Genomic DNA, 24,695 nt, shown 5'->3' with positions numbered 1-24,695 from the left:
AGTATAATCATGTACGACACACCAATCAATAGACTAAGTTTTGCTTAAGAATGGTCACTTAATTTTGCAAAAACGTCAACATAACTTAATGTGAAACTGTGTCGAAAATGTATTTAAATTCAAAAGGAATATAAAAACAAGCCTTTTATATGCATCTCTCTTTGCTTCATTTGATGCAAGTAGTTGAGTTATTTTGCAAAATAAATTAACAAAAAATGAATGATAAACTAAGGTAGTTACGCCATCTTAGCTCATGCAAATTGTACTCCCATCATTACAGCATTATTTATAAAACCTTCTTTAAATTATTATTAAATCACATATAATAAAATTTCATCCCAATTTATTTACAACAAATTTAAGTCCTACAATTCCCTCCAACCTCCTTTCAACTTATAAATATATGTTGCTTCCTAGTTTCACGCCTGTACTACACTTCACCTACCAAGTTAACAGAAACAACTTTCATTGCTAATCCCTACCTATATATACTCTCTTGTAATTATAATGATGAAATTTCTTTATTTCTTATGTTATCTTTGCATCATATAATTAATTTCCTAGAGATGGATGATGCTGGATGATCTGAGGTGAGATTACTCGAATCGTATGTCGAAAACTCTTACAAACATTGTTATCACCTCAAGAGTAGTAAGCTTATTGCATGGATTTTTGCTTCCATATAATTTGCTTTCTACTTTGTTCTTGGTTTGCTCTGCTTCTATATGTCATACTTTGTTTTGTCGTCGAAAAACGTAGCTGTCTAAGGAGAAAAAGAGGGAAATACTCTTTTTTACCAGGTATATTTGTTAAACTATTCTCTCTAATTATTTCCTTGCAAATTTGCATCATTTTCATTTTGTGAGTTAAAAGGCATGATACATTATAAGGTGATCTAGCTAGTTATATTATGAAGTCATCATGCTAAGCTAGGAAATTAAATTTTCTTCTACATGTATTTAATCATAAATCCTATTATTCCTAGTAATAGTTGGGTACTAATGACATAAACATATTATGCAGGACACAAACAAGCAATCAAAAGATCCTTAATTACTTAGATTAATTTGTATTCAGAATTTCAATAAAATTAAGTTAGCTACTAATCTGATCAGATACTCTAAGAGTCTAAGAGCATTGGTATATTGTGTTACAGATCAAAAAATTGTGTACAAAAACTTAAATATTTCAGGCAGTTTCTGATTGAATTATCGGTTTAAGTCAAATTTCGTGTCTGTAGCAACAGTATATATTCAGTTTTCTCTTTTTATGCAGATTATAATTCATTAACAACTAACATAATTCATTGCAACTGTTTCGAAAGCTAATAATCTGTTTTATATGATGAAGATAAAATGAGCATTGCGTCAAGCCCTATGGATAGTTTAAGGCAACTGGTGAACTCCAAGACTTGGGACTACTGTGTCCTCTGGAAATTAAGCGAAGATCAAAGGTACTTAATTTAATTTTCAGAAACATTGTATATAGTATATACGTACATTAATACTTCCTATATATGGTTGATCAAACTTTGATGAATGTATATTATCTGAAATTCTTTCAGGTTCCTAGAGTTTATGGACTGCTGTTGTGCTGGAAGCGAAGGCAGCATGGAAAATGGCAATACCGTTGGTGAAGAGCTTCTGTTTCCTTGCAGAGATATGACATTTCAGCACCCTAGAACAAGGAGTTGTGAATTACTTGCTCAATTGCCCTCTTCTCATCCCTGGGACGGGTACTACCTCTTTCGCTTTCATTCCTCTTTAAGCTGTCCTTCAAATGCAGACTATTTTTGTGTGTTTCTGTGACTGTACTAATTCGCCATCTAATAACTTAACTTGTAATACAGGATTAATATGGAGATCCTTATATCAAATCAGCCGAAATGGCTAAACTTCTCAAATGTCTCTGATATAAACGTAAATGAAGTAAGTCATGCTTTATTTCGTTATAAATCCACTCATATGAGCCTTATGTCAGGCTCAAATTATTTCATGCACCTAGGAATACTAAGAACGACACTCCCAATCTGGTGCTCCCCTCCACAAATGCCTATTGCATGCACCGAAACAGAAGCACCACCAAGACTAACTCTTAATGTAAATCATTACTAGTTTACTACATTAATGGATTAAAAGACTCTTTCTTTAAGAAGACTAAAATTTTACTGTACTTTATATGATTTAAACAGGTATCGACGGGTACAAAACTTCTGATCCCAATTCCTGGTGGACTGGCTGAACTATTTGCTGCTAAACAAGTACTAGTTACTAAGTATCCCCTTCTTTATTACTTCATTAAACAATATAATTATGTTATTTATTTCATTTGGCATTTAGTATAAGGTCTCTAAATAAATAATTTGTACGGGTTTTGAAGATCAATGAAGATCAGTATGTCATAGACTATGTAATGACTCAATGCACCACCTTGATGGACCAAGCAGCAATAAGCAGCTCGAGCAATGCGGGTCCCAGCTTCACGATGGACATTAACATGATCAACGAGCTCCAATCGAATCCAACATTATCTGATCAAAACAATGCTATGAGCATCAACAATGAATCTCAGTCTTCAATGAATTTCTTGCAACAATTTAACTATGTTTCAGATACAAACAAGATGTCTAGGACTGATTTTCTCGACGAAGCAAATGACTCATTTCAAGCTGAGAATCATCACCAATTAAACTCCTTCAAGTCCTTATCAGAGAATGGGTTTGAAGATCTTATGAACAATGCTAACAGTATGCATAATATGCATGTTTTGGATCATTCAGCAAATGATCATCAGCATGTAGATGAGAAGGGGCCTCCACCTAAGCATGAGATGGGCCGTGCTGACTCTGTCTCGGATAGTGATCCACTTGATGACGATGATGATCCAAAGTATCATCGACGAAAGCTCACAAAAGGCCCTCAATCTAAGAACCTCATGGCTGAGAGGAAGCGGAGGAAGAAGCTTAACGAGAGGCTTTACCATCTTCGGTCTCTAGTCCCTAACATTTCCAAGGTAAAAGCCTAAGTTATGATCAATTGTACTATGTTTACATATAATATAATGTTGGAGATATTATTAGGAGAGGAATGTGGTTAGGGAATGATCTGTTTTCTTGTCCTTTTAAATCGATCCTTGTAGTTGGATAGAGCTTCGATACTTGGGGATGCAATCAAGTATGTGCAAGAGCTGCAGAAGGAAGAAAAAGACCTTCAAAACGAGCTTGCGAGGAATTCAGATGATGAAGATCACAACAATGATATGAATATTGATCATGCACAACATCATCATCACCAACTTCATCAAATGAATTACTCACCAGAAGTTCAAAATGCACAAGGGACAAGGTATGGGCCAGATTTTGATCACGGAAAGCCTAGAAACGGGTTTCACATGGGAGGAGCATCTGAAAGCTTCAATAGAAGCAGCCATGATTTTGAAAGTGCTAGTGACAAAGCACAACAAATGGAGGTAGTCATTACACAAAATGGTTGCGATAATTTCTTGGAATGTATATACTTTGAGTCTAAATTTCTTGAATATTGCAGGTTCAAGTGGAAGTTGCGCAGCTAGAGGGGAATGATTTCTTTGTGAAGGTGTTTGGTGAGCAAAAGAGAGGTGGGTTTGTGAGACTAATGGAGGCTTTACATTGTCTTGGGTTGGAGATAATCAATGTGAATATGACCAGTTGCATCAGTCTTGTCTCTTATGTATTCATTGTTAAGGTAATTACATCTTCGCATTTGTGTTATTCATACAAATTTTTCTTATAAGAGTTTAGCTAATTGTCTAACAGTTAGGCAACTAATAGGGGGCGAAATGTTGGAAGTGACTTTACTTGACTTAAGTCTCTCTATATTATCCTCATTAAGGGTATTTAGGACATTATGTCCCTTGTCAAATTGCTTAATAGTCAGGTAAATAATTTAAAGTATCTAATAACCTTTTTTGTCCCTGCATATCTTTTGGCAAATTCATGATAGAAGAGGGACCGTGAAAGTGTACAAGCAGAGTACCTGAGGGATTCGTTGCTGGAGGCAACGCGTAACCAAGCTGGATTTTGGTCTGAGATGGCGAAGGCATCATCAGAGAATGGAAGTGGCATCGATCATCGACATCAGAATCAGATTTACGCGCTGCAGCACCACATTCACAACCGCCATATAGGACCTTTCCACAACCACTTTCACCACCTCAGTAACTAAGATACAAGGGTGCTTTTTCTGAGGCAAAACTAATAAAGCTTAAGCAGCTTAATATTCTCTTTTTTCTTTCTTTTTATGTAATACTCCAAATATGAAGTCCTAATTGTAGCATCTCTGCTGTTTTTTAACTCGTGAATAAAGATGTAAAGCAACATCTAGGGCTTAACATTATCAGCACTTGCCCTGCCTTTATTTGTTGATTCCCTTTGTTATTTGGTGTAATCAGGAAGTTTACATAAGCTACGGTGTACCTTTTTTCGTCGTTTTTTCGTAGCAAAATCGACTAGGGGAGGAGTATATGACACCAGAATGTCTGAAAGCAATTGACCTAAGCTTCATACATCAAAAGGCTTAAAGCTAAACCCCATCATAATATCATATAGAAATTTCCTGCAACTTTCATAACTAGTTGAAGACATATTCTAATCAGATTAAGGTGTTATATCATCATATTTTATTTGGGTGCTAAAGGCCAATATTATATAGACAAATTAAGTTTGAAGGAAAAATTATTGCCTTATACGAGTTATTGAAAATTCACTTACAAGTTACAATAATCCCATTAAACAGTCATAAATTGTAAATTAATCTCCTAAGTGAAAACGACCAGAAGACTAAGTCATTGGGTGTAATTGTCATGGTCAAATAGCAGCTGAATAAAGTAAATCAAGTTGAAAGAACATTTCAGCATTAGCCAAAAACAAAAAAACTAAGTCAATCTCTTAAAATTTAAGCAAAAAGTCAAACATCATTACAAGATTTTCTTCAAGAAAAAACCCACCAAATTCAATCTGCACATTGTTGTTATCACCCTTTATCTAGTGCAAAAAAATCATACAAATTAAATAAAAAATTTATCATACAATGAAGATTAACATGGACAAAATTCCAACAAGAAGAAGGTAACGCCCTGCATTTATGTGATTTCTAGCTGAAGAGTCCCCTGTTTGGTTAACAAAAGTTGTGACAGGTGCTGATACATTTATCCCAAATCTCATCCCTAGTCGACAATGCGAGTCCACGGTGCATATAAACCAATACGGCTTGGCCTCATTGAGTTCGATATGATCATCACCGGTCTCATATTTGGCATTCACTCCACTGCTATTATCACAGGATTGATATGCTGCCCTTGTTACATCTAGTACATTATGTGATCCCTTTGTGTAACTAAACACTGCACAACACAACCAATAATCACGCGTTAAAACTACTATTTTTGGATGTCCGAATACAGTTCAGTTTAATAAGAATTCAGCGCACCAAGAAGACCATCTCTAGTGGTTGACTTTATTGATTACATATGATTTGGATTAGCAAAAGCAAGAATTATTAGAGTAAATGGTATCTAAATTTTAGAAAACTAATGATTAAAATGATAAAATTAAGATGAAAAAAAGAAATTTAAATCATACCAAGAACATCACCAACAGTGAAATTGAGTTTTTCTGCCCATGAAACATAGCTAAAACCATCAGTCCAACGGTTCTCACCACCTACTGTGATAACTTCAGATTTGGAAAAAGTGAAGAACATACAAGAAATGAAGAGGAATTTCATGATATTTAAAAAGTAGTTGAAAGATTTGGGTTTTTTAGTTATACCCATATCTTGTTTTATTTGGGTTTATATTGATCGATCGGATGCTTTGAATGGAGAATAATGAATAGATAGTTGGAACGAAAAATATGATTTCTATAATATAAAATGGTGAACTGCTAAATAATGCTCCCATTTTACAAGGCATCGATCCCATTTTGTCATGGAAGGACGATATTGCCCTTTGTGTAAGTTGGACTATATAATGATCCATTATGAGACATATGGGCATTTTAATATTATTCCGACCCCTCCACTTAGTACCACGTGGTTAAAAAAATTCCCGAGCCCACCACATCCGACCCCACCACATTCGATCCACCACCAAAAATCCGATTTTTTTTTTTTAAAATTTTTTATTAAGCTTTAGCGACGGGTTTAGGACGATGGATGACGACAACGATCGTACACCGGAGGCATCGTCAGAGGATTCTGTAAGTCCTCATACTTTTTTTTTTTTTTTGAAATGAAAACATCCGCCTAAAATATCCGGAACCACCTTGGTGGATCCGCTTAAAATTTACGGATCCACCAAGGTAGATCCGAAAATTTAAGGCGGATGTACACATCCGCCCAGAATTTTTGGATCTTCCTAGGTGGATCTGGAAATTCTTGGCGGATGTCTTTTTTTTTTTTTTTTTTTTTTTTTGTATTGTATTGTATTGATTAATTAATCAATTTTTTTTTTGAAACTAATTAATCAAATTTATTAATGTAATCTTTGTATTATTATTATAATTTTTATTGTGATTATTATTATTTTTGTGATAATTTATTAGTTAATATTAGTTGATGTTGTGATATTAGTTAATATTGGTTTATTTATTATTTGCTTATTATTAGTGTTTTAAATATATTATTGTGATCAATCTTATTATTTAACTTGTGATTAGTGATATTATAGTATTATTATTGTTTTATAAATATTGTTATTAATATTATAATAAAAAAAATATTGGAGATTTTATTTTTTTTTTTAGGATTTGGAGTCTGAAGATGGCGGTGATGGTGTGAATTATAGTGTGAATTTCGTCACGGACACGTTATTTCCAACGTTTGATAATGTAGTTAAATGGGCGGATGCTGTTTCCATAAATTTGGGATTTATTTTGGTTAAATCGTCTTACAACAAAACCAGAGATGGTCGGCCGTATCGATATTTGAAATGTGATCGGGGACGGAAGAGCTAGCCGAGAGATTTTGAGAATGCAATACGAAAGGACACAAAAACCAAAGCTAATGCTTGTCCTTTCTACATCAAGATATATTATGAATTCATCACAGACAGTTGGAAGATCCGTGCAAAAAATGATTAAACTGGGACCCATAACCATCCAATTATTGTGTATCAGGAGGGTCATCGTAAAATTAGTGGCTTGAGCCCGGATGCAAAAAAGGTTGTGCGTGACATGACAAAATCCAAGGTTGCACCGCGTAACATCATGGCAACTATTGTAGAGCAATTTACTGATGATCATCCAAACATCAAACACATTTACAATTGTCGGAATGACTTGAGAGCGGATATGTCTGAAGGCAGAGGAGTTGTTCAACAATTTCTTCATTTGGCGAGACAGAGTCAGTATATTTATTAGGTCATGGCCGATGACCTCGGCGTTCTACAACATGCATTTATGGTGCACCCAATCATGGTAAACAAACTATGCAGATACCCACATGTAATCGGTATGGATTCGACATACAAGACCAACCTATACGGGATGCCGTTATTTGAGATAGTAGGTGTAACACCGACAAATCAGAATTTCCTCGTTGGTTATGTGTTCATGCGCAACAAGTGCACGACAAGCTATCGGTGGGTGTTGCAGAGATTAAGGGAGTTGATTGGGTATGATAAAGAACCATCGGTATTTTTGTCAGACCGTGAACTTGGCCTCTGTGCGGCATTGAGAGAAGTGTTTCCAGGGATGTCACATTTATTTTGTCGATGGCACATTAACAAAGATGTAGAGGCTAGGGTGACTGATATGTTCAAAAATAAGGGTGACTGATATGTTCAAAAATAAGAAGATCGGTGCGAGTTTTAAAAATGGTAAATGGAAACGTATCATGAATGCTACAACCGAGGCGGATTATAATGTTGCTGTAGATACAATGAAAGCTACGTGGGCAAGTTATCCGGCAGTGATTACTTACGTTGAGAGAACATGGCTTTGTCATAAAATCAAATTTGTGACATTTTGGACGAACCAAGTTCTTCACTTTGGTAACACGAGTAATTGTAGAGTTGAGAGCCAACATTCGGCAGTGAAGACGTGGTTTGAATCATCGACAGGTTCGTTGTTATAATGTTGTAGTGTTGTCTTTACTTCGTTTTAGTAATTTTAATTAAAAATCATAATGTTTTTTTATAATCTGAATCAACGGCAGGTTCTTTGGATACCGTATGGGCCCGAGTACATTGTCATATTGTTAATCAGATCATTGCAATTCGTAATGGTTTGGAGGCATCAAGATCGAAAATTGGTGAGAAGTACAGACAATTGCCACTATCACGTATAAATGGCAAAATGTCTCAACATTGTTTGAAAATTCTCGACGATGAGACGAGAAGGATGAGGGAGTTGAGTTACCAGGTGTATGAGCGTTGTGGATGTGCAATGCGTATAACCCATGGTTTACCATGTGCTTGTCAGATACATGATTCTCTAGTTGCACAGTGAGGCTTGTATATCAGGCAAATTCATCCATTCTGGAAGACCTTAGTTATTGGTGATGGTGTTGATATACTTGTGTTCGTTAACGATTCAACCGAGGAAGCTGCACATTTTCGTTCCCTGGTTGACGAGGTCATTGGCAGTGATCCTGCTATACTTCGAAATATATCTCGCATCATTGAAGAGGAGCTGGATCCGGATCATACAAACCTTGAAAAACCACATGCAAACCACAATGTTTGAGGTCGACGAAGGAACAATGATACCAGGCATGATCCTTGCTATTTCGAACATGTAAACCGTCGAAACACTCAACGTGGTACACAACAAACAGGTACGACCTCATGTAAGTCATGAAATTACACGTATTTGCATTTGTGAATTACACGCCTATTGTGAATTACACGTATTTCATCTTGTAGCATACTAATAAATGACCATTAATTTTGTGCAGAAGATCAATGTGACATCAGTCAATGCAGGTATTTGCACTTGTTTTCAGGACCGATGTTGCCTTACATCACGGCATGGAAGGATGTCATTGGTGATGGAAACTGTGGCTTTCGTTGTGTGGCTGACTTCTTCTTTGGTGATCAAGCGCAATGGTTTACCACTCGGGAAACAATAGCAAATGAGGTCGCCGCTCATCCAATGTTGTACGAAAGGATTTACGGGATTGGAAGGGTTTGGATGAATGCAGAACGTATTCGATGGGATGGTGGGGCGGTTGATATGCGGCATTAGATGGTTGCAATTCAAGATTTATTTCCTATTGCTACTTGGTTCAACGCAAGGGTGATTTGTCTCGGTATAGGCAGCGTACCAACCTGCTACTACCCATGCATCACGGTGTTACCGTTGCGAGCACGAAGCACGGTCAGGGCACCCGCTCGAGGGTTCGTGATCGCTACAGTTGGTGGGTCACTCCGTCTTGATCTTGAACAAGATTCACCTCTTCCCCCAATTGCAGGTTGGTGGACCGAGCACCACGAGCCAAGTGTTGATGGATGGGATCAGCAATATGAAGTTAGAAGGAGCATGTGGGATGCATTAATTAGGTAGTGAACTTATTTATGTACTTTCACTAAGGTTGATTAGTTGTAGCTATGTAATATAGATTAATAAAAGTAATTAAACTAAATTCCAACAAAACCAAATATAAAAGTGTCCAGTTCTTACATTACATGCCGAATACAAAGTAATATAAAATAATGAATACAAGTAATAAAAATGCAACCACTAATACGAATAAAGAGTAATCTACAACCCCATCATCGCCTTCCACTCAACTATCAGTTGCTCAGTCATTGCCCTTAATTCACGCGACATGTTGGGATACTCATCTAGTGCTCTTTGGTGAATCTCCATGGACCGACCCATCCATTGCAAATAAGAAAACAACATATTATAGAAATTACAATTACTAGAAGTCGGATTAATAGTATAGTAAAACACAACTACTTACATAATCCGTGTTAGTCCTCTCAGAAAGACTGCTACTCCCAGCTGATGAACCCCCAGGAGATACATGAGGGTGAGAAAATCTATACAGCCACTGCATGTAATCAGGAGCGACCGTAGGAGCTCGACGACCAAGTCTGGCGTGGGTAGCTAAAACTACACTGAAAGACGAACCAGGGGCAAACCTGGTCCACATCACAGATGTCATCTCGGTCGGAAATTCTACCCGATACATCTTCAAGTTGGTTGGTCTCTTGGCCTTCTCTTGCCTGATAATGCTCTTTGGAATGTCCTGCACGAATCCAAGTTGTCAAACCACTCGATTAGGCATGTACGGCTCAATGATGCTACGGTACTGGATGCAGCCAATAAATAAAGTGGATGGCACGTGTCGTGCAGGATCAACTCCGTACGGGAGCCAGTTAACCTCACAGTCAGTCAGCTCATCCAGTCTAGCACGAAAAGCTAAGAGGCGCTCCGTGCTCTTGTTAGGGCATCCCGATCCAACATCCCAAGCAGATACACGAGGGATATTAAGCTCCCTCGTCAAAGTACCCTGCTGAGGCCGAAAGCATGGAAAGTACTCGTAAATCCACGCTTGCAGAAGCGTGAGACAACCAGCGATCGAATCAGCATCTTTTCGTGATGCCGTACTCAACTGCCGATACAGGTAGGCTAGAGTAGCTGAACCCCAAGAGTACTCATTAATCGGAACACCTTCAACAACAAGCTCGTGGAGGAAGGAAGGATGAGTGCGGTTACCACTCTTGTCTAAAAACAGTGATCCTCCTAGTACTAACCACATGTATGCAATATAATGGACACTAAAGGGCCTCTGCGCCTCCAAAGTCGTACCAAAAATCCTCTCAGTCAGCACCCCACTACCCTGCCAAATGGTTTTAGTACCGCACTTCTTATTCAACTCTTCCGCAGTCATATCCATGGTAACCGAGCACGTGTCCCGTATGGCGTCCGTGCTAGGAGTAGTGGAAACCATAGAACCATCAACACGAAGCCCAAGAATATGGTACACATCGTGCATCATGATCGTGATCTCCCCAAATGGCATATGAAATGTGTTCGTATCTGGCTGCCATCTCTGAACAAAAGCAGAAATCAACGACCAGTCGAGACGCTTAAACATAATCCCAGGTAAGTGAGACAGACCACTGCCATCAATCAATTCGAGGTGCTCCTGTGCAAGACGACCTCGCCAATTAACCAATTCAGAACACAACTGTGTCCTACTCAAACAACGTAAAACATTTCGCTCCTTCCCGCCCATATATATGACACCACGTGACCACCAAAACTAGGGATAACAGCCCCATCCTCAGGACCACTTGGCATCGGCTGCTGCACTAACCATGTCTCTGCTGAGCTGGTAGTAGGTTGACTCGCTTGACTACTAACAAATCTCCCATGCTGACCCCTATATACCGTATGATAATCCTAAGGGTTCGACTCTTTGTCTCGATCATCATGACTTGCCCGTTCTTCGTCCTCATCGTCAGATGTAGGCAGTCCACCCGACGAGTACATGGGGCGGCTTCCTTGTGGTTGATGCTCTCCCGACCAACTACTAGGAGACCCATATTGCTGCTCATGACGAAGCAGTGCCCCCGTAATTACTGAACGACATGACTCCCTCCTAACAAATTCATTCAAACGTCGTGATATTGCATGACGAGCACCCGAACCCTCAATCTACATTAAATAAGTACAAAATCAAATATCGGTAATAATTACAAATATAACTATTTGATTAAAGTTGAACAACAAATATTAATATTAAAAAAAATCATTTCAGAACAACACCATCACCAACAACATTATTATTATTATTATTATTATTAATTAATAATAATAATAATAATAATAATAATAATAATTACAATAATTACAATAACAATAATAACAATATTAATAACAATAATAATAATAATTATAAACCACATATTTCGCATCGCAACATACTAATAACAATAATACAAAACAACAACAACAATAACAATAATAATAATATTACTAATAAAAATTACATTACTAATAATAATAATATTAATCAGTTTTTTAAAATAAATTTAAACATGAAAAAAATAAAAAAATAGGACTTCTGCCTAAGATTTCCGGATGAACCAAGGAGGATCCGGAAATTTCAGACGGATTCTCCTCGGACATGAAAAACATCGGAGATAAATTCCATCTCAAGGTAAATATTGACGGCGTCAATGAACGTGTAAATGTAAACCGTCGATTCTACGACGACAGTTAATTATTTAACACGGAAGTTTCGGCTTCGGTAACGGTACCGGAGAATTTGGCGATAAACTCCGATAACCACTAGTGACGTACAAATACTCCTTCCAAGTTGACACCGTTTACGGCTGGTGTTTCCGTTGGGCGATAAAGCCCAATGTCGCCATTATGGGCTCTAATTCTTCGTGGGTCATAATGGGCTTGAATGTTCTGTTGTACCAAATTGCTAACTTCCTTGTACACTCAATCATACATGCCTCCATTTTGTTTCTCTCTCTACTTTTTTGTTTTTTCTCTGTCTAAGTTGTTTTTATGGCGGTGGTATATATAGCAGTTTGCAAAAATTTTTGAGGGAATTGATAATTTTATTTTTTGAATTTAAGATTGGTTGATTTTATGGGTTTATTTTGTTTTTGGTGTATTTATCAATTTATGATTGAAAGTTGGAATTTTTAAATTGGGATTTTTGAAGGGGTGTTTAAAGTTTGTTGAGAAATTGAGAATTTTGAAAGTTTGGGGGTTTTGGAGGAAGAGAGAGGTTTAAGGAAGGATTATGATCATGAATTTTTCATTATAGGAAATTACTTGCTCACCAAGTGCTTTTTTTTTTTTTTTTTTTTTTTTTTTTTTTTTTACCGAAATATTTTAGGGAATTATCGGATTACAATAGTTTGCCTTTCAAAAAAAACAAAAGAAAGTTAAAAAAACAGAAATTTTGGTTTTTTTTTTTTTTTTTTTTTTTTGGAGTCTATGAAGAACTTCGTGGAATTTATACTACTCGTATTGGTGATGGTATTAGTTGTCGTATGAGCAAGTGTTTAAGAATTATTTTAGGATATTATTGTATTCACTAAATATGGAAAGTAATAAGGGAGATCAAATTATTTAAAACTTCGTGATATCACATGAGATGTCAATCAAATCTGAATTTGCTAAATTCACATTATAGAGATGGTTTTTCGCTTCATCATTAGTTAGAGTTCACAAGCAATCATCTCCCATGAAAGGACATTTCATCCCAACTATTCCTAAATAATATGATATAGACCACGAATACGATGATGAATATAAGATTAATGTGTATAGAACACATCCTAAGTATGTGAATCACACACGCACACAAGTTTGTATTTGTATGCACTGTAAGTACTCCTAAATATATAGCACAAGTCAAGTTTAGTTGAATTTATTTTACAAGTGGTTATTTATCTATGGCTTTAACAAAAAAAATGTATTACGAACATCCAATGTTCAAAACCTCATCTTGTTTCTTAAAGCTAATTACATTTGTTGTTAGTATACATGTCAAAGAAGGATTATAAAGGGTATGAAATACTCCTACCGTGATTTTCCTTTAATTTGATTTATCCCTATTAGTTTGCCTATACGACTTTTGATATGTTGTCCCCACTTATCTCTCCCTATTATTTCATGTCAGAAAAACATCCAAACATGTTCCCACTTACATACACCGAAGTCTATCACACTTGAAAATACTTGAAAATATGAAGTGTTTGTATAGAGAAATATAAGAGGATAGACCAATAAAAGAGTATAAAAGTGAGTAATTATAACCTCGCGCGGGTAGCCAAAACCCGAAAGCATAACCAACTCAAATCAAAGGAAAAGAAGGGACAATGGGTCTTGGAGTTGTGCTAAGAGACTCGGATGGGCAGATTTTAGTGTGTGCAGCAAAGAGGACACAATTTCCTATGAGCATGCGAGGCTCTTGCAGTGAGGCATGGATTTAAGGTTGCAAAGAGATTGAGTACCAAAATGTGGCATGGGAGAGTGATGCATCGACTATGGTGACTGCAATCAAGAGCAACATACAACAACAGTTTTTCTCCCATTTTTATTGTCTATGATGATGTGAATTTAAATAGTTTGTCTTTTGTTAATCTTTCTATTAATCATGTTAAATGACCTTGTAATACCATATCTCACTTCGTGACAAGGTGCGAGGTAGTAACTCAGTGTATGTTTGTATTGATATTGTCCCTTAAAATCAAAGACGGATCCGGGGGTGGCCAGCCCAGGCCATGGCCCGCCCCATGCATGATCCAAAAATAAGTATAATACATTTAAGCTGCACCCAAATACATTGAAGATAATTTGGTTGAGTTGGTAGCACAATTGTCCATTTAATTATTGGGATTAGAGATCGAAACCTGTAGATTGCTCAATGTATCTTTATTCTTATAATCCTAATTCTTTGCTGTAGCAATCTAAAATTGAACTTATGAATATGCTTTAGAAATCTGGCCCTGTCCATATTAAATTTCTAGATCCGTCCTTGCTTAAAATAATTTCACGAGACATTCATTTTTATTGTCTATGATGATGTGAAGTTAAATAGTTTGTATTTTGTTAATCTCTCTATTAATTTGTTAAAAAAAAAAAATCTCTCTATTAATCATGTTAAACGGGCTTGTAATACATAACTCACTTCGTAACAAGATGCGAGACTGCGAGGTACTAACCCAGTGTATGTTTGTATTGGTATTGTCCTTAAAAATAATTTCACAGAAGGGACATTAAAACATAGAGGTTGTGCAAGTGTGCAACTATAGTTTTGGACTTTGGTCATACTACCGAGGCCATAGTTATTGTTGATTTATATCCCCTGCCGCTATCTGAAACTTAAGCAAAGTTCACTCAAAACTCCATAAAAATGGAATCAAGAACAAAACCCATTTTCTTCCTCTTATCAATTCTCTATTTTCTCTCTCTTCTCTTCATCTCAATCACAGCAACCCAAAATCCATCTTCATCAATCATTTCCAGATTCCAAGAATACCTTCGAATTAACACTGCTCAACCAAACCCCAATTACTATGAAGCTGCTGATTTTATTCTATCTCAAGCTAAATCTTTATCCCTTGAATCTCAGACTATTGAATTTGTCAAAAATAAACCCTTAATTTTTCTCTAATGGTCTGGAAAAAACCCTAATTTGCCCTCAGTTATCCTTAATTCTCACACTGATGTTGTTCCGGTTGAATCCCAGAAATGGACTTATGACCCTTTTGGTGCTCATATCGATTCTCAGGGCAACATTTATGCCAGAGGTTCTCAGGTAATTATTTCAATCTAATTTTTAGAAATTTATTTTTATTGCAAATGAAGAAAAACTATATACGAAGTAGTACTATTATTGGGTATTTTGTGGAGATGAACTTTGTATAATTCATACTTTATACTCCACAGTGACTATGGTTTTATCAATTTTGACTCTTTGCTTTCCTTGCTGGCATGATTTTTATACTACCTTTGTCCGGATATAGTTGTCGCATTACTAGTTCAAATTATACTATCGACATGATTATTAATTCTGGTTGGAAGAGGTATAATGGCTTGAAATTGAGGGCGGTGGAGTTGATCATAAAGAAGGGATTGTGTATTTGATATAGGAAGAGGTGGGTAGTAGAGAAAGTACTGTATTTTGCAATGAAAATCTGTTTATTGTAATAGAATTGAAATTTGCCAAGTCCAAGATGATGTATCTTGTTTTTTTAGTCATTCTTGTATGGCTATGAATTGTGATGAAATACTTGCAAGCCTATAGTTGTGAAGTCAAAATTTTTGTCCTTTGAGTTATAATGGTTATACTGCATGTAGAATTTGTTGTAAGGTAACAATAACCTGCTGCATATCTGTATATCTGTATTGGTCAATTGAATACCGCCTCTTTAAGTCTTTATAATCATAGGGTAAAGCTGTGTACATGTCACTCCTTAAACTTGTTAAGGATGGGAGCTTATAAAGGTGCATAGGTATTATTGTTGTATACTCTGTAGATGGCTGATTATCTTGTGTGGGACTTTTGTTGGCTGTGTAGGATATGAAATGTGTGGGTTTACAGTATTTGGAAGCTATTCGGAAGCTGAAGGATTCTGGGTTTGAGCCCACTCGTACCATTTATTTGACCTTTGTGCCGGATGAAGAGATTGGAGGGCATGATGGGGTGGAAAAGTTGGCTGAGTTTGATTTATATAAAAAAATGAATGTGGCCTTTGTTCTGGATGAAGGACTTGCATCACCAGGAGAGAAGTACCGGGCATTTTATGCAGAGAGATCACCAATGTGGACAGTGATCAAGGCTACAGGAGCTCCTGGACATGGCGCTAAGTTGTATGATAATACAGCAATGGAGAATTTGTTAAAGAGTATTGAGATCATAAGAAGATATCGAGTGTCGTAATTTGATATTGTGAAGTCTGGCTTGAAAGCTGAAGGAGAAGTGGTTTCGGTGAATATGGCGTTTCTGAAAGCTGGCACTCGAACTCCAACTGTAAGTCTCTGCCCTGATTTTCTCCAGGCTTTATGTACTGTAGTCAGTAGTAGAAGCAGCTTCCATGTTGCATATTTCGTTCTGCTCTCGAGTCCTGTTGTCCTCTTATCTTCTTTCTTCATTTCTGAAAGCTTTGGATTGAGCAAAGAAACGTGTGGTAGAAACTACTAGTGCCAATCTAGGAAAATCTTAAAAGTAGACATAAAGTTACATAATCTGTTTGAAAACAAATAGGTGACTTTCTCCACCATGCTGGAATCATGCCTGTTAGTTCATAGTGAGACTTTCAGTTATGTACCAATTGTACACAGCAAAGGTTGCCTTTTCATCCCAGTTATCAATTTGCTTGTTGAATCATGCTTGTTCCAGGGCCTGATTTCTGGTGAAGGTCAGGGAGATGGGACAGATAATGGTTAATTATCAATATGGTACTTGATAGTGGGATGAGTGATGATGATGTCTTATGCCTTAGTTTAAGTTCTAACATGGAGTTTTTTTTTCTTTCAGGGTTTGTCATGAACTTGCAACCTTCTGAAGCTGAAGCAGGTTTGATATTCGGGTTCCACCAACAGCTGATCAAGAAGCCCTTGTAAGGCGTATCGCTGAGGAGTGGGCTCCTGCTTCACGTAACATGACATTTGAGGTTAAAATTTCTTGTCTGAAGGACTCTTCTATCAGTTTACGTGATAATCATATAATATTCCCAACCTAGTGCCCCTTCCCCTCCCAATTTCTTGAAGAATTATATGTGATGTGTATTTTATGTTTATTAGTTTGACAAAATCTCATTAATATTCCCAACAATTTGATGACTAGTCACATAGATAGCCATGAGTCGTGAGCTATGATTAATAAATGCCTGCGGGGATGGTGACTCTGGGTCTTCCTCTACGCAGTCTTCATCTAAGGAAGTTGGAGGAAAAATGGGATTTTCTTTGATGATTGCAAATGCTTGTTCTAGTTTATCCATCCTTTTGGTTCTTAGAATGCTTACACTCAACAATCATAGCATGGGAAGAGATCAAATTCAATATTTGTCCTCTAGATTATTCTTCCTAGATTTCAAACTCCCCTGAATGTAGTGTATTAAGGACATACAAATGGAAAAAGTCCCACTTCTCAACAATTCTAGATTTAGAATCCATTGAGAGTAAATCAAATGACTGAATTAGATTTCCTAAGTTGCCCAACTTATACTGTAGATGCTACAGTTGTATTAGGGTTCTCTAGCCAATCGTAGATTCGACAATTGAAGTAGATTTGAATCACTACAGTGAATCTGACTAACTAACTATGCTGTTGTTAATTGACTGTACCAAACTTAATAAAATTTCCAAAATGCTGTTCCTTTCAGCATTTCTATGGCTTAGGCTGTGATTTCAAAGTGCAGAGACAAATTTGCCTAATGTTAGTAAAATTACTATATATATTCTGATGGAAAGGTACTCAAAAGTTTGACTTGCTTCTTCCTCAAAAAATTATGTCATGCTCAACCTACAATTATGTACGTTTATTTCCTTGTATGATATTTTACATGCTTAAAATTTTATGTAGTAGTACTTGTTAATTATATGGCTACTTGCAGAAAATTTTCTACAGAATCTACTGCTGTTATCTGTTAGCTGAATAAAGTAATGCCATGTGCTTCAATTTGTGTTTATATTACTAATGATGTCTATTATCATTTTCTCTTTACCAAACAAGGCCAAGGATATGGAAGATGAAATAGTGTAATTATCTGATTTATCTTCCTTATGCCAGTTGACTAATATATGTCATATGTGTAGTATGGGCAGTTTAAGCAGAAGCAATCTGTGCTTGACAACTTCGGTAACCCAGCTGTCACTGCTTCTGACAATTCGAACCCCTGGTGGGCCCTTTTAGAAGAGGCTGTTCGCAGTGCTGGTGGAGAGCTTGAAAAGCCAGAAATTTTCCCTGCTTCTACAGATTGTTGTTACTTTAGGCGACAAGGTCTACCTGCTATAGGTTTCTCTCCTATGGAAAATACTCCAATTCTACTACATGACCACAATGAGGTACAGAATATTCTTGCCTTAATTCTTATTCTCTTCCTTGTATCGCATGGACCTAATCTACTTTTGTCTAGTTGTACGAAATTCAGTTTCTGAGACTGTTGATAAGAAATCCATGCCTGGACTCAATCCCATGATCATATAATCATATTGAGAACCCAATTTTATTGTTGTTATGAACTAGTCATCCTAGGTCTTAAAACCTGAAAGATTAAAGATCTGGCTTCCCCTCTTTGGATTCTCTTATAATCTTATTATGGGCTCGGTCTGTTTGACATCTGTATGTATTTGAGTGGGAAGGGATGACAAACTGTCTCCATCTCATAATCTGTATGTAGGGGGTTAGTGCTGGAGGAGCTTCTATACTCAAAAAGAATTAGACCCAACTGCCACCACGCTACTCTCTAAATAACTCAATCTGGAAGGAAAATGGTCACTATATCTGAACCCTGGCTATGGTCACTATATCTGGAATTAATCTTACCAACTTGTAATTCTAGTGTTCTCATTGATGGAATATATTTATTATCTCTTCTTTTTGAAGGTCGTGTGAGCAGTGAGCCAGTGGGTGGGTTTATAGGATTCACTTATGCCGATACAATACAAATACAAGAGGGAGTTGATTTTTACACTCCAAAATTGATTTTTACTCTCACACACACACAATTATGGGAAATCATATCCTACAAGAGGAGTATACAGACATGGGTTCTAGCGTATCCACTAGTTTAGGAATAAGGAGTTACACCCTATAGTAAAATGTAAGATGACATATTCTGGTGCACCCAGTAGATATCAGACACTAGAAAAGCAGTTAAAGTTTTAACATTTTGAACTTTCTCAATGTGCTAGGTTGCTAGCATAAAGACCCACCATTCCACCAATACTTGCCTTTCTTTCCATCTGTTGGGTTCTGTAACTTCTGTTTTGGAATCCAAGGCTGGTTTATCAGTTGCTTTTAGCAGTCACGAATTGTACTAACTTCTACGGAGTATATCTTATGGTCTCCTTTACAAGCAGTTGGAATACTCGATATTTCTGACACATTTTCCCTGTTGCAGCTTTTAAATCAAGCAGAATATCTAAAAGGAGTCGACATATATGTGTCTATTATCAAAGCTTATGCATCTTATGCCGAGCATGCTGAAGCTAAAGGTTCCAGCTTCAAAGATGAATTATGTGAGGTATTTTCTTTCAGAAGACCCAAGACTCTGAATCACAATTCTGTGGAGGATTGCACTCTTCCAATTTCACCTACTCGTACTACCTATTAAATAGCATGTCAGAATTGATCTGTTGCAAGAACTACACTCACTGACAGCTGTGTATAAAGTTTTCTCCTTGGCATGACTGATATACTCCATTTCAAAATAACAATTACACTCGCTTTAGCCGTTCTGTAATATATGACCCATATTATTTTATTACCCCCGTTTTCTTAATCGTTTCTTACTGCATTCCACTATACTGGGACTTTGGATGTTATAATTATCAGTTTCCAACAATTGCTCTTTCCTTCTTATCCTCCTAGGCTGCTGCTTGAAAAATGGCTACATCGGGTGAATTTAGTTTTATGTGTAAGAGGTTTAAATTCTCATGATACTTTGTTCTGAGCAAGCGACAGCACATTTTGTTAGAATGGTTGTTCGAGGACTTCGATCTCTACTCTTGAAAGTGAGAACATTGTTAACTCAAAACAATACAAGATTTGTGATGAACTCCAAGATTTGAGATGAACTCCAAGATTTGTGATGAACTAATGACCAAACCTTTCGTGACAAAATGTATGTAACATTGTAACGCAAGTATTTTAGGAAATAATCTCACTATTATATAAACTCGGAGTTTTTCATTCAGTGATTACTCTGTTAAGGAGAAAATTGAGATACAAACGATACTAAATGTTGCATTGCCGTGCTTACATGTCTAAAAGAGTCATCTGTATATTTTTCTTTTACAATACATTATTTGAAATTAACAAGCACTGCAGAGGCGCAGACTATGAAGTATTTACATGATCTTAAGTCAAATACGTTCTTGAAAGATATTTTTGCAATTCACTCTGTCAAACCAAGTCTTGCAGTCATCCACATCAAATCTCACAGCAGCTTCCTGCAGACCGTCCATAGCTACATCGTAAATCTGAATCAACATTCCAAAGATAAATGATCAAAATACCTTTTAATTATGAATTATGATAATGAAATTTTGATATCAACTTCATGCTTCAAGAAAAAATTTATTTACGCCTTCACCTGCAATTAATTACAGTACACTATATAAGTACGAGTAGTATATTCTGCACAAGCATACAAGCGTAGATAGTTGAATGGAAAACAACACGTAGTGCTTCAAAACTAAACAGAAAAGTGACTCAGAATTCTAACTTGAAGGTTGAGGACCCCGATCTGATTCTACTAGTTCTGTGGGGGATGTGTTGAATCTTGGGCAAGTCCTCCCCATCTGGTACTGTGCATCTTTTTTCTAGTTCTGGACATCCAACTATCTCAAGGTTCTGAAGGGAGGCAAGGTTCCGCATTGATTCAGGAAGTGATTTAATGGCCTTGCAAAATTGAATATACAGGTAACGAAGACAGTGTTGGAGGGATTTCCAAGGCATGCCGTCATCATCGTCCTCGTCTTCAGAGAAGCTAAGTTTATCATTGTCTTTAAACTCTAATGACTCCAAGGCAGTGAGATGCTCCAACCCCCCTCTTCCAAGTCTCCTCAAATTTGAGCAATCAGAAATTCGAAGGCTTCTTAGGTAAGAAGTGTATTTGTATTTCCGGAATACATCCCCATATTCTGATAAACTCTCCACCTTCTTATTCCGGCATATGCGGAGTTTATTGACTGGAGAGTTTATTAAGTTGAGAAGACCCACGTCATCTGTAAGCAGCTCCCTCAATATGACGTCACCTTGTGAATTTCCAAAACAGTCAACCTCATCCAAGCCCAGATCTTCGAGGCTTCCACAGGAAGGAAACGAAGTTAACTTCGGGCAATTAATGATTTCCAATTTGGAAAGACGAGGAAATGTGAAGCTACTCCTCAAGATACAATCATCATCATCATCCTCAACCAACTCCTCCTCCCTCCACCATCCTTTCAAACTTGTAAGATTACAAATACTAAGAGACTCAAGGGAGGGGAAGAATGCCGTTAAATCTTCTCCGTCATTGGCATTGTTGCTGCTTGTATTCTCCATATATTCCAGCTTTTCTAGAAAATGAACTGTTAGTGATTTCAGATTACGCAGTTTACTCAACGATGGTAATTGCTCCAAGTTGATACAACGATAAAGCTCGATCTTGACAAGAAGTGGGAGGGAGAGTGCCCAGTTATCCAGTGCTCTACCCCACCTTGGAATTGTCGTGAATATCTTGAGATTTGAAGGTGGCTCTAGCTTTTCCATCACATCTTCCCACTCTAAACATCCATCATCTTCATCAGCATTGTCAACAAATCTTATTTTAACCTGAGTGAGATATTTCAAACCCTTCAAATACTCTTCTCCTCCATCATTCTTGTAAAAGTTGGTCAGGGGTTTAAGGTCTTTGAGCTCTCCCATACATTGCTCCTCTGTTGAAACTCTCTTTTCCATACCCACCACAAACAATGGTAGCACCCTAAGATTAGTCAACTTACCCATGCCTAATGCCATACTAGTTAACTTTGGAAAAGCACTTAAATCAAAGTGTCTAAGACTTGTCAACATATCCATGCCCGAAGGCAAACTACTCAACTCATGACAATAACTTATATTCAAGTATCTAAGACTAGTCAACTTACCCATGCCCGAAGGCAAACTACTCAGCTCATAACAATAGCTTATATTCAAGTACCTAAGATTAGTCAACTTACCCATGCCTGATGGCATACTAGTTAACTTTGAACATCTACTTAAATAAAAGGGCCTAAGACTTATTAATTTATCCATGCCCGAAGGCATACCGCTCAAATTAAAACAACCGCTTAAATCCAAGTACCTAAGTTTTACCAATTTGCTAAAATCTTTTGGCAACTCCCTCAAACATTTGCAAGAATTTAAAACTAAAGTCTGCAGATTATGTAGTCTAGTAATAGAATCAGAGAGTGCCTGTAACCGATGATTCACAGACAAGTCAAGATACCTTAAATGCAGTAGCTTACCAATCGAATCAAACCTTTTTATATCCATTGACTGCAAGCACAACACCCTTAGACCAATCCAACTATCAATCTGTGCATCCACCGGATCACCCAACATCAGCTGACGGGACCACCAGCAATTATCACCCCTTGAAATCAACGAACGTATCTTACTCTTAAATAAGTAACTTTGTGAAAAAGTACCAGGAGCAAAATACACATGACGAACTTTATCACCCAATTTGATTGTATTAGAACTCACCATGCCTATTTCCTCCCTCCCCACTTCTAGAGCAACATCATGCATCAAGTCATGGATTTTCACAGACCCAATATCACCATATCTATCCTTTGCTACATCCTGAAAGAAACATCTGCGTACCAAAATCATGAAATGCTCCTCTGCTGCATCTTCTATGCTTTGATCTCTGTCCAGCGACGCAATGTAGCCTTGTGCTATCCAAAGGCTAATCAACTCCTTCCTCTTGAGTCTAAAATCTTTGGGAAACAGTGCACAATAGCTAAAACAATTCTTCAAAGAGGGTCTAAGGTTGTGATAACTAAGTTTTAGTATAGACATATTTTCATTATCACCTTTTCCAATTCCAGCAAATCCGCTGTGCTCAAATGTCTGCCACTTATTCACAGGCTGCCCAAATAGAAGGCTTCCTACCACCTTTATAGCAAGCGGGATATTGTAGCATTTTTCAACAATCTTCTTCCCAATATCAACCAAATCAGGATGACTTGCGTGCTTGTGTTCCCCTTTATCAAATGCTACAGACTCGAACAAGAGCCACGAATTCTCTTCAGATAAACCTTGCAGCTTGTGCGTATGTTTCTCTCCAATAATCTCTGCAGTCCTCTCCGAACGTGTAGTCACCACAATCCGACTACCCTCTTGACCCGTCGTTAAGAACTTGTACAGATCACGCCATTTCTCACGATTTTCATTCCATACATCATCAAGAACAAGCAAGTACTTCTTTCCTCTTAGCTGCTCATGAAATTGCTTTTGCACCAACTCCATTGAGGAGGTATCGTCAGGCCTTTTACCAGAAACTAATTCTAGAATTTTGCAAAGAATGACCTTGACATCAAACTGCTCCCCATCTTGATCGGGCACACAAACCCATAATCTCAAATTGGAATCCGAAAACTCTGCTACAACCCTTTCATCGTTATACACAAGCTGGGCAAGAGCAGTTTTACCCAATCCTCCAACTCCAACAATAGTCACAAAACGAATACTATCATGAACATCGCTCGGACTTAACAACATATTAATGACAACCTTTTTATCATCCTCCCTCCCAATAATATCCCCTGTATCCACGTAGGAACAAGTTTCCTCCCTCCTTCTACAAATAGGCTTATAGTCCACACTAAGCCCGAATTTGTGATGGTTACTGACAATAGTATCCAACTGCTCCTTAATGTCCTTAACCTGACGAGACATCCTATGAGCTTGACTCACCTCCCTTTTCTTACCAAAAAAAAAGCGGCGTACCTTTCTAAGGAATTTATCATCCCTGTTGGCATCAAGCAGCTTGAGCTCAGCAAGAGTGAAGAACTCATCGAACAGATCATCAGCATCATAAACAGCAGCCTTGAGGTCCTCGATATAGCCTCGTGTTGCGTGGGAGAGTTCACGCTTGGAGTCAGCATCAAGGAGCACATTCTTGATGGTTGAGACAGTTTTGTTGAGGTCTTCGAGTTGAGATTTGTATCCCCACATGTCACAAATCTCTTTGATGATCGCAGACCCAATAACTTCAATGAGCTTTTCAGCAACGATGATTCCGAGTTCGGCCATTGAAGATTTCAAAGAGAAGAGAATGAAGAGATGGGAAGATTTAGAAGGAAGCTGTAATTTGAATAAGGAATATGTACTTCACCACTACCAAACATATATAATCAGCTCCACTTGTTTACTGCTGGGGCTCACTTCATTATTGGACGATGTAAATTGACATGTGAATATTAAGTGTATGCAATTATTGAATCATACAATCAATTCAAAGCAGTAACTTGTAAG

The 24,695-nt window shown here is 37.3% G+C and overlaps 3 protein-coding genes and 1 pseudogene across 6 annotated transcripts; 2 read left to right on the top strand and 2 right to left on the bottom strand.

The window, feature by feature from the left end:
• Positions 1–281: 281 nt before the first annotated feature.
• Positions 282–4,402, top strand: LOC110718520 (transcription factor ABORTED MICROSPORES-like). 2 transcript variants are annotated; one of them, XM_021897365.1, is made up of 9 exons: positions 282–800; positions 1,351–1,453; positions 1,565–1,735; positions 1,850–1,928; positions 2,192–2,260; positions 2,380–3,012; positions 3,139–3,468; positions 3,546–3,722; positions 3,984–4,402. In XM_021897365.1, the coding sequence occupies exons 1-9, from the start codon at positions 665–667 to the stop codon at positions 4,200–4,202; spliced, it is 1,917 nt and encodes a 638-aa protein (XP_021753057.1). In that variant the 5' UTR covers positions 282–664; the 3' UTR covers positions 4,203–4,402. The 2 variants fall into 2 exon arrangements, with proteins under 2 accessions (XP_021753057.1, XP_021753056.1); XM_021897364.1 differs by having other exon boundaries at positions 3,981–4,402.
• A 507-nt stretch (positions 4,403–4,909) lies between these two features.
• LOC110718427 (mavicyanin-like) lies at positions 4,910–6,382 on the bottom strand. Its single transcript, XM_021897260.1, has 2 exons — positions 5,618–6,382; positions 4,910–5,379 (listed from the first exon to the last, which is right to left on the bottom strand). Exons 1-2 carry the CDS (start codon positions 5,808–5,810, stop codon positions 5,060–5,062), a joined length of 513 nt encoding a protein of 170 aa, XP_021752952.1. The 5' UTR covers positions 5,811–6,382; the 3' UTR covers positions 4,910–5,059.
• An 8,151-nt stretch (positions 6,383–14,533) lies between these two features.
• LOC110718518 lies at positions 14,534–19,953 on the top strand (annotated as a pseudogene).
• A 381-nt stretch (positions 19,954–20,334) lies between these two features.
• Positions 20,335–24,607, bottom strand: LOC110718517 (putative disease resistance protein RGA1). Of its 3 annotated transcripts, none has more exons than XM_021897362.1 (2): positions 20,914–24,607; positions 20,335–20,781 (listed from the first exon to the last, which is right to left on the bottom strand). In XM_021897362.1, the coding sequence occupies exons 1-2, from the start codon at positions 24,471–24,473 to the stop codon at positions 20,778–20,780; spliced, it is 3,564 nt and encodes a 1,187-aa protein (XP_021753054.1). In that variant the 5' UTR covers positions 24,474–24,607; the 3' UTR covers positions 20,335–20,777. The 3 variants fall into 3 exon arrangements, with proteins under 3 accessions (XP_021753054.1, XP_021753053.1, XP_021753055.1); XM_021897361.1 differs by having other exon boundaries at positions 20,335–20,668; XM_021897363.1 differs by lacking the exon at positions 20,335–20,781 and having other exon boundaries at positions 21,175–21,512; positions 21,554–24,606.
• Between the last annotated feature and the right edge of the window lie 88 nt (positions 24,608–24,695).

This window comes from Chenopodium quinoa, unplaced genomic scaffold (genome assembly GCF_001683475.1).
Source record: "Chenopodium quinoa cultivar QQ74 unplaced genomic scaffold, ASM168347v1, whole genome shotgun sequence".
NCBI lineage: Eukaryota > Viridiplantae > Streptophyta > Magnoliopsida > Caryophyllales > Amaranthaceae > Chenopodium > Chenopodium quinoa.
The sequence above is the reverse complement of the archived record's forward strand: the minus strand, read 5'-3'. Positions and strand labels throughout refer to the sequence as shown.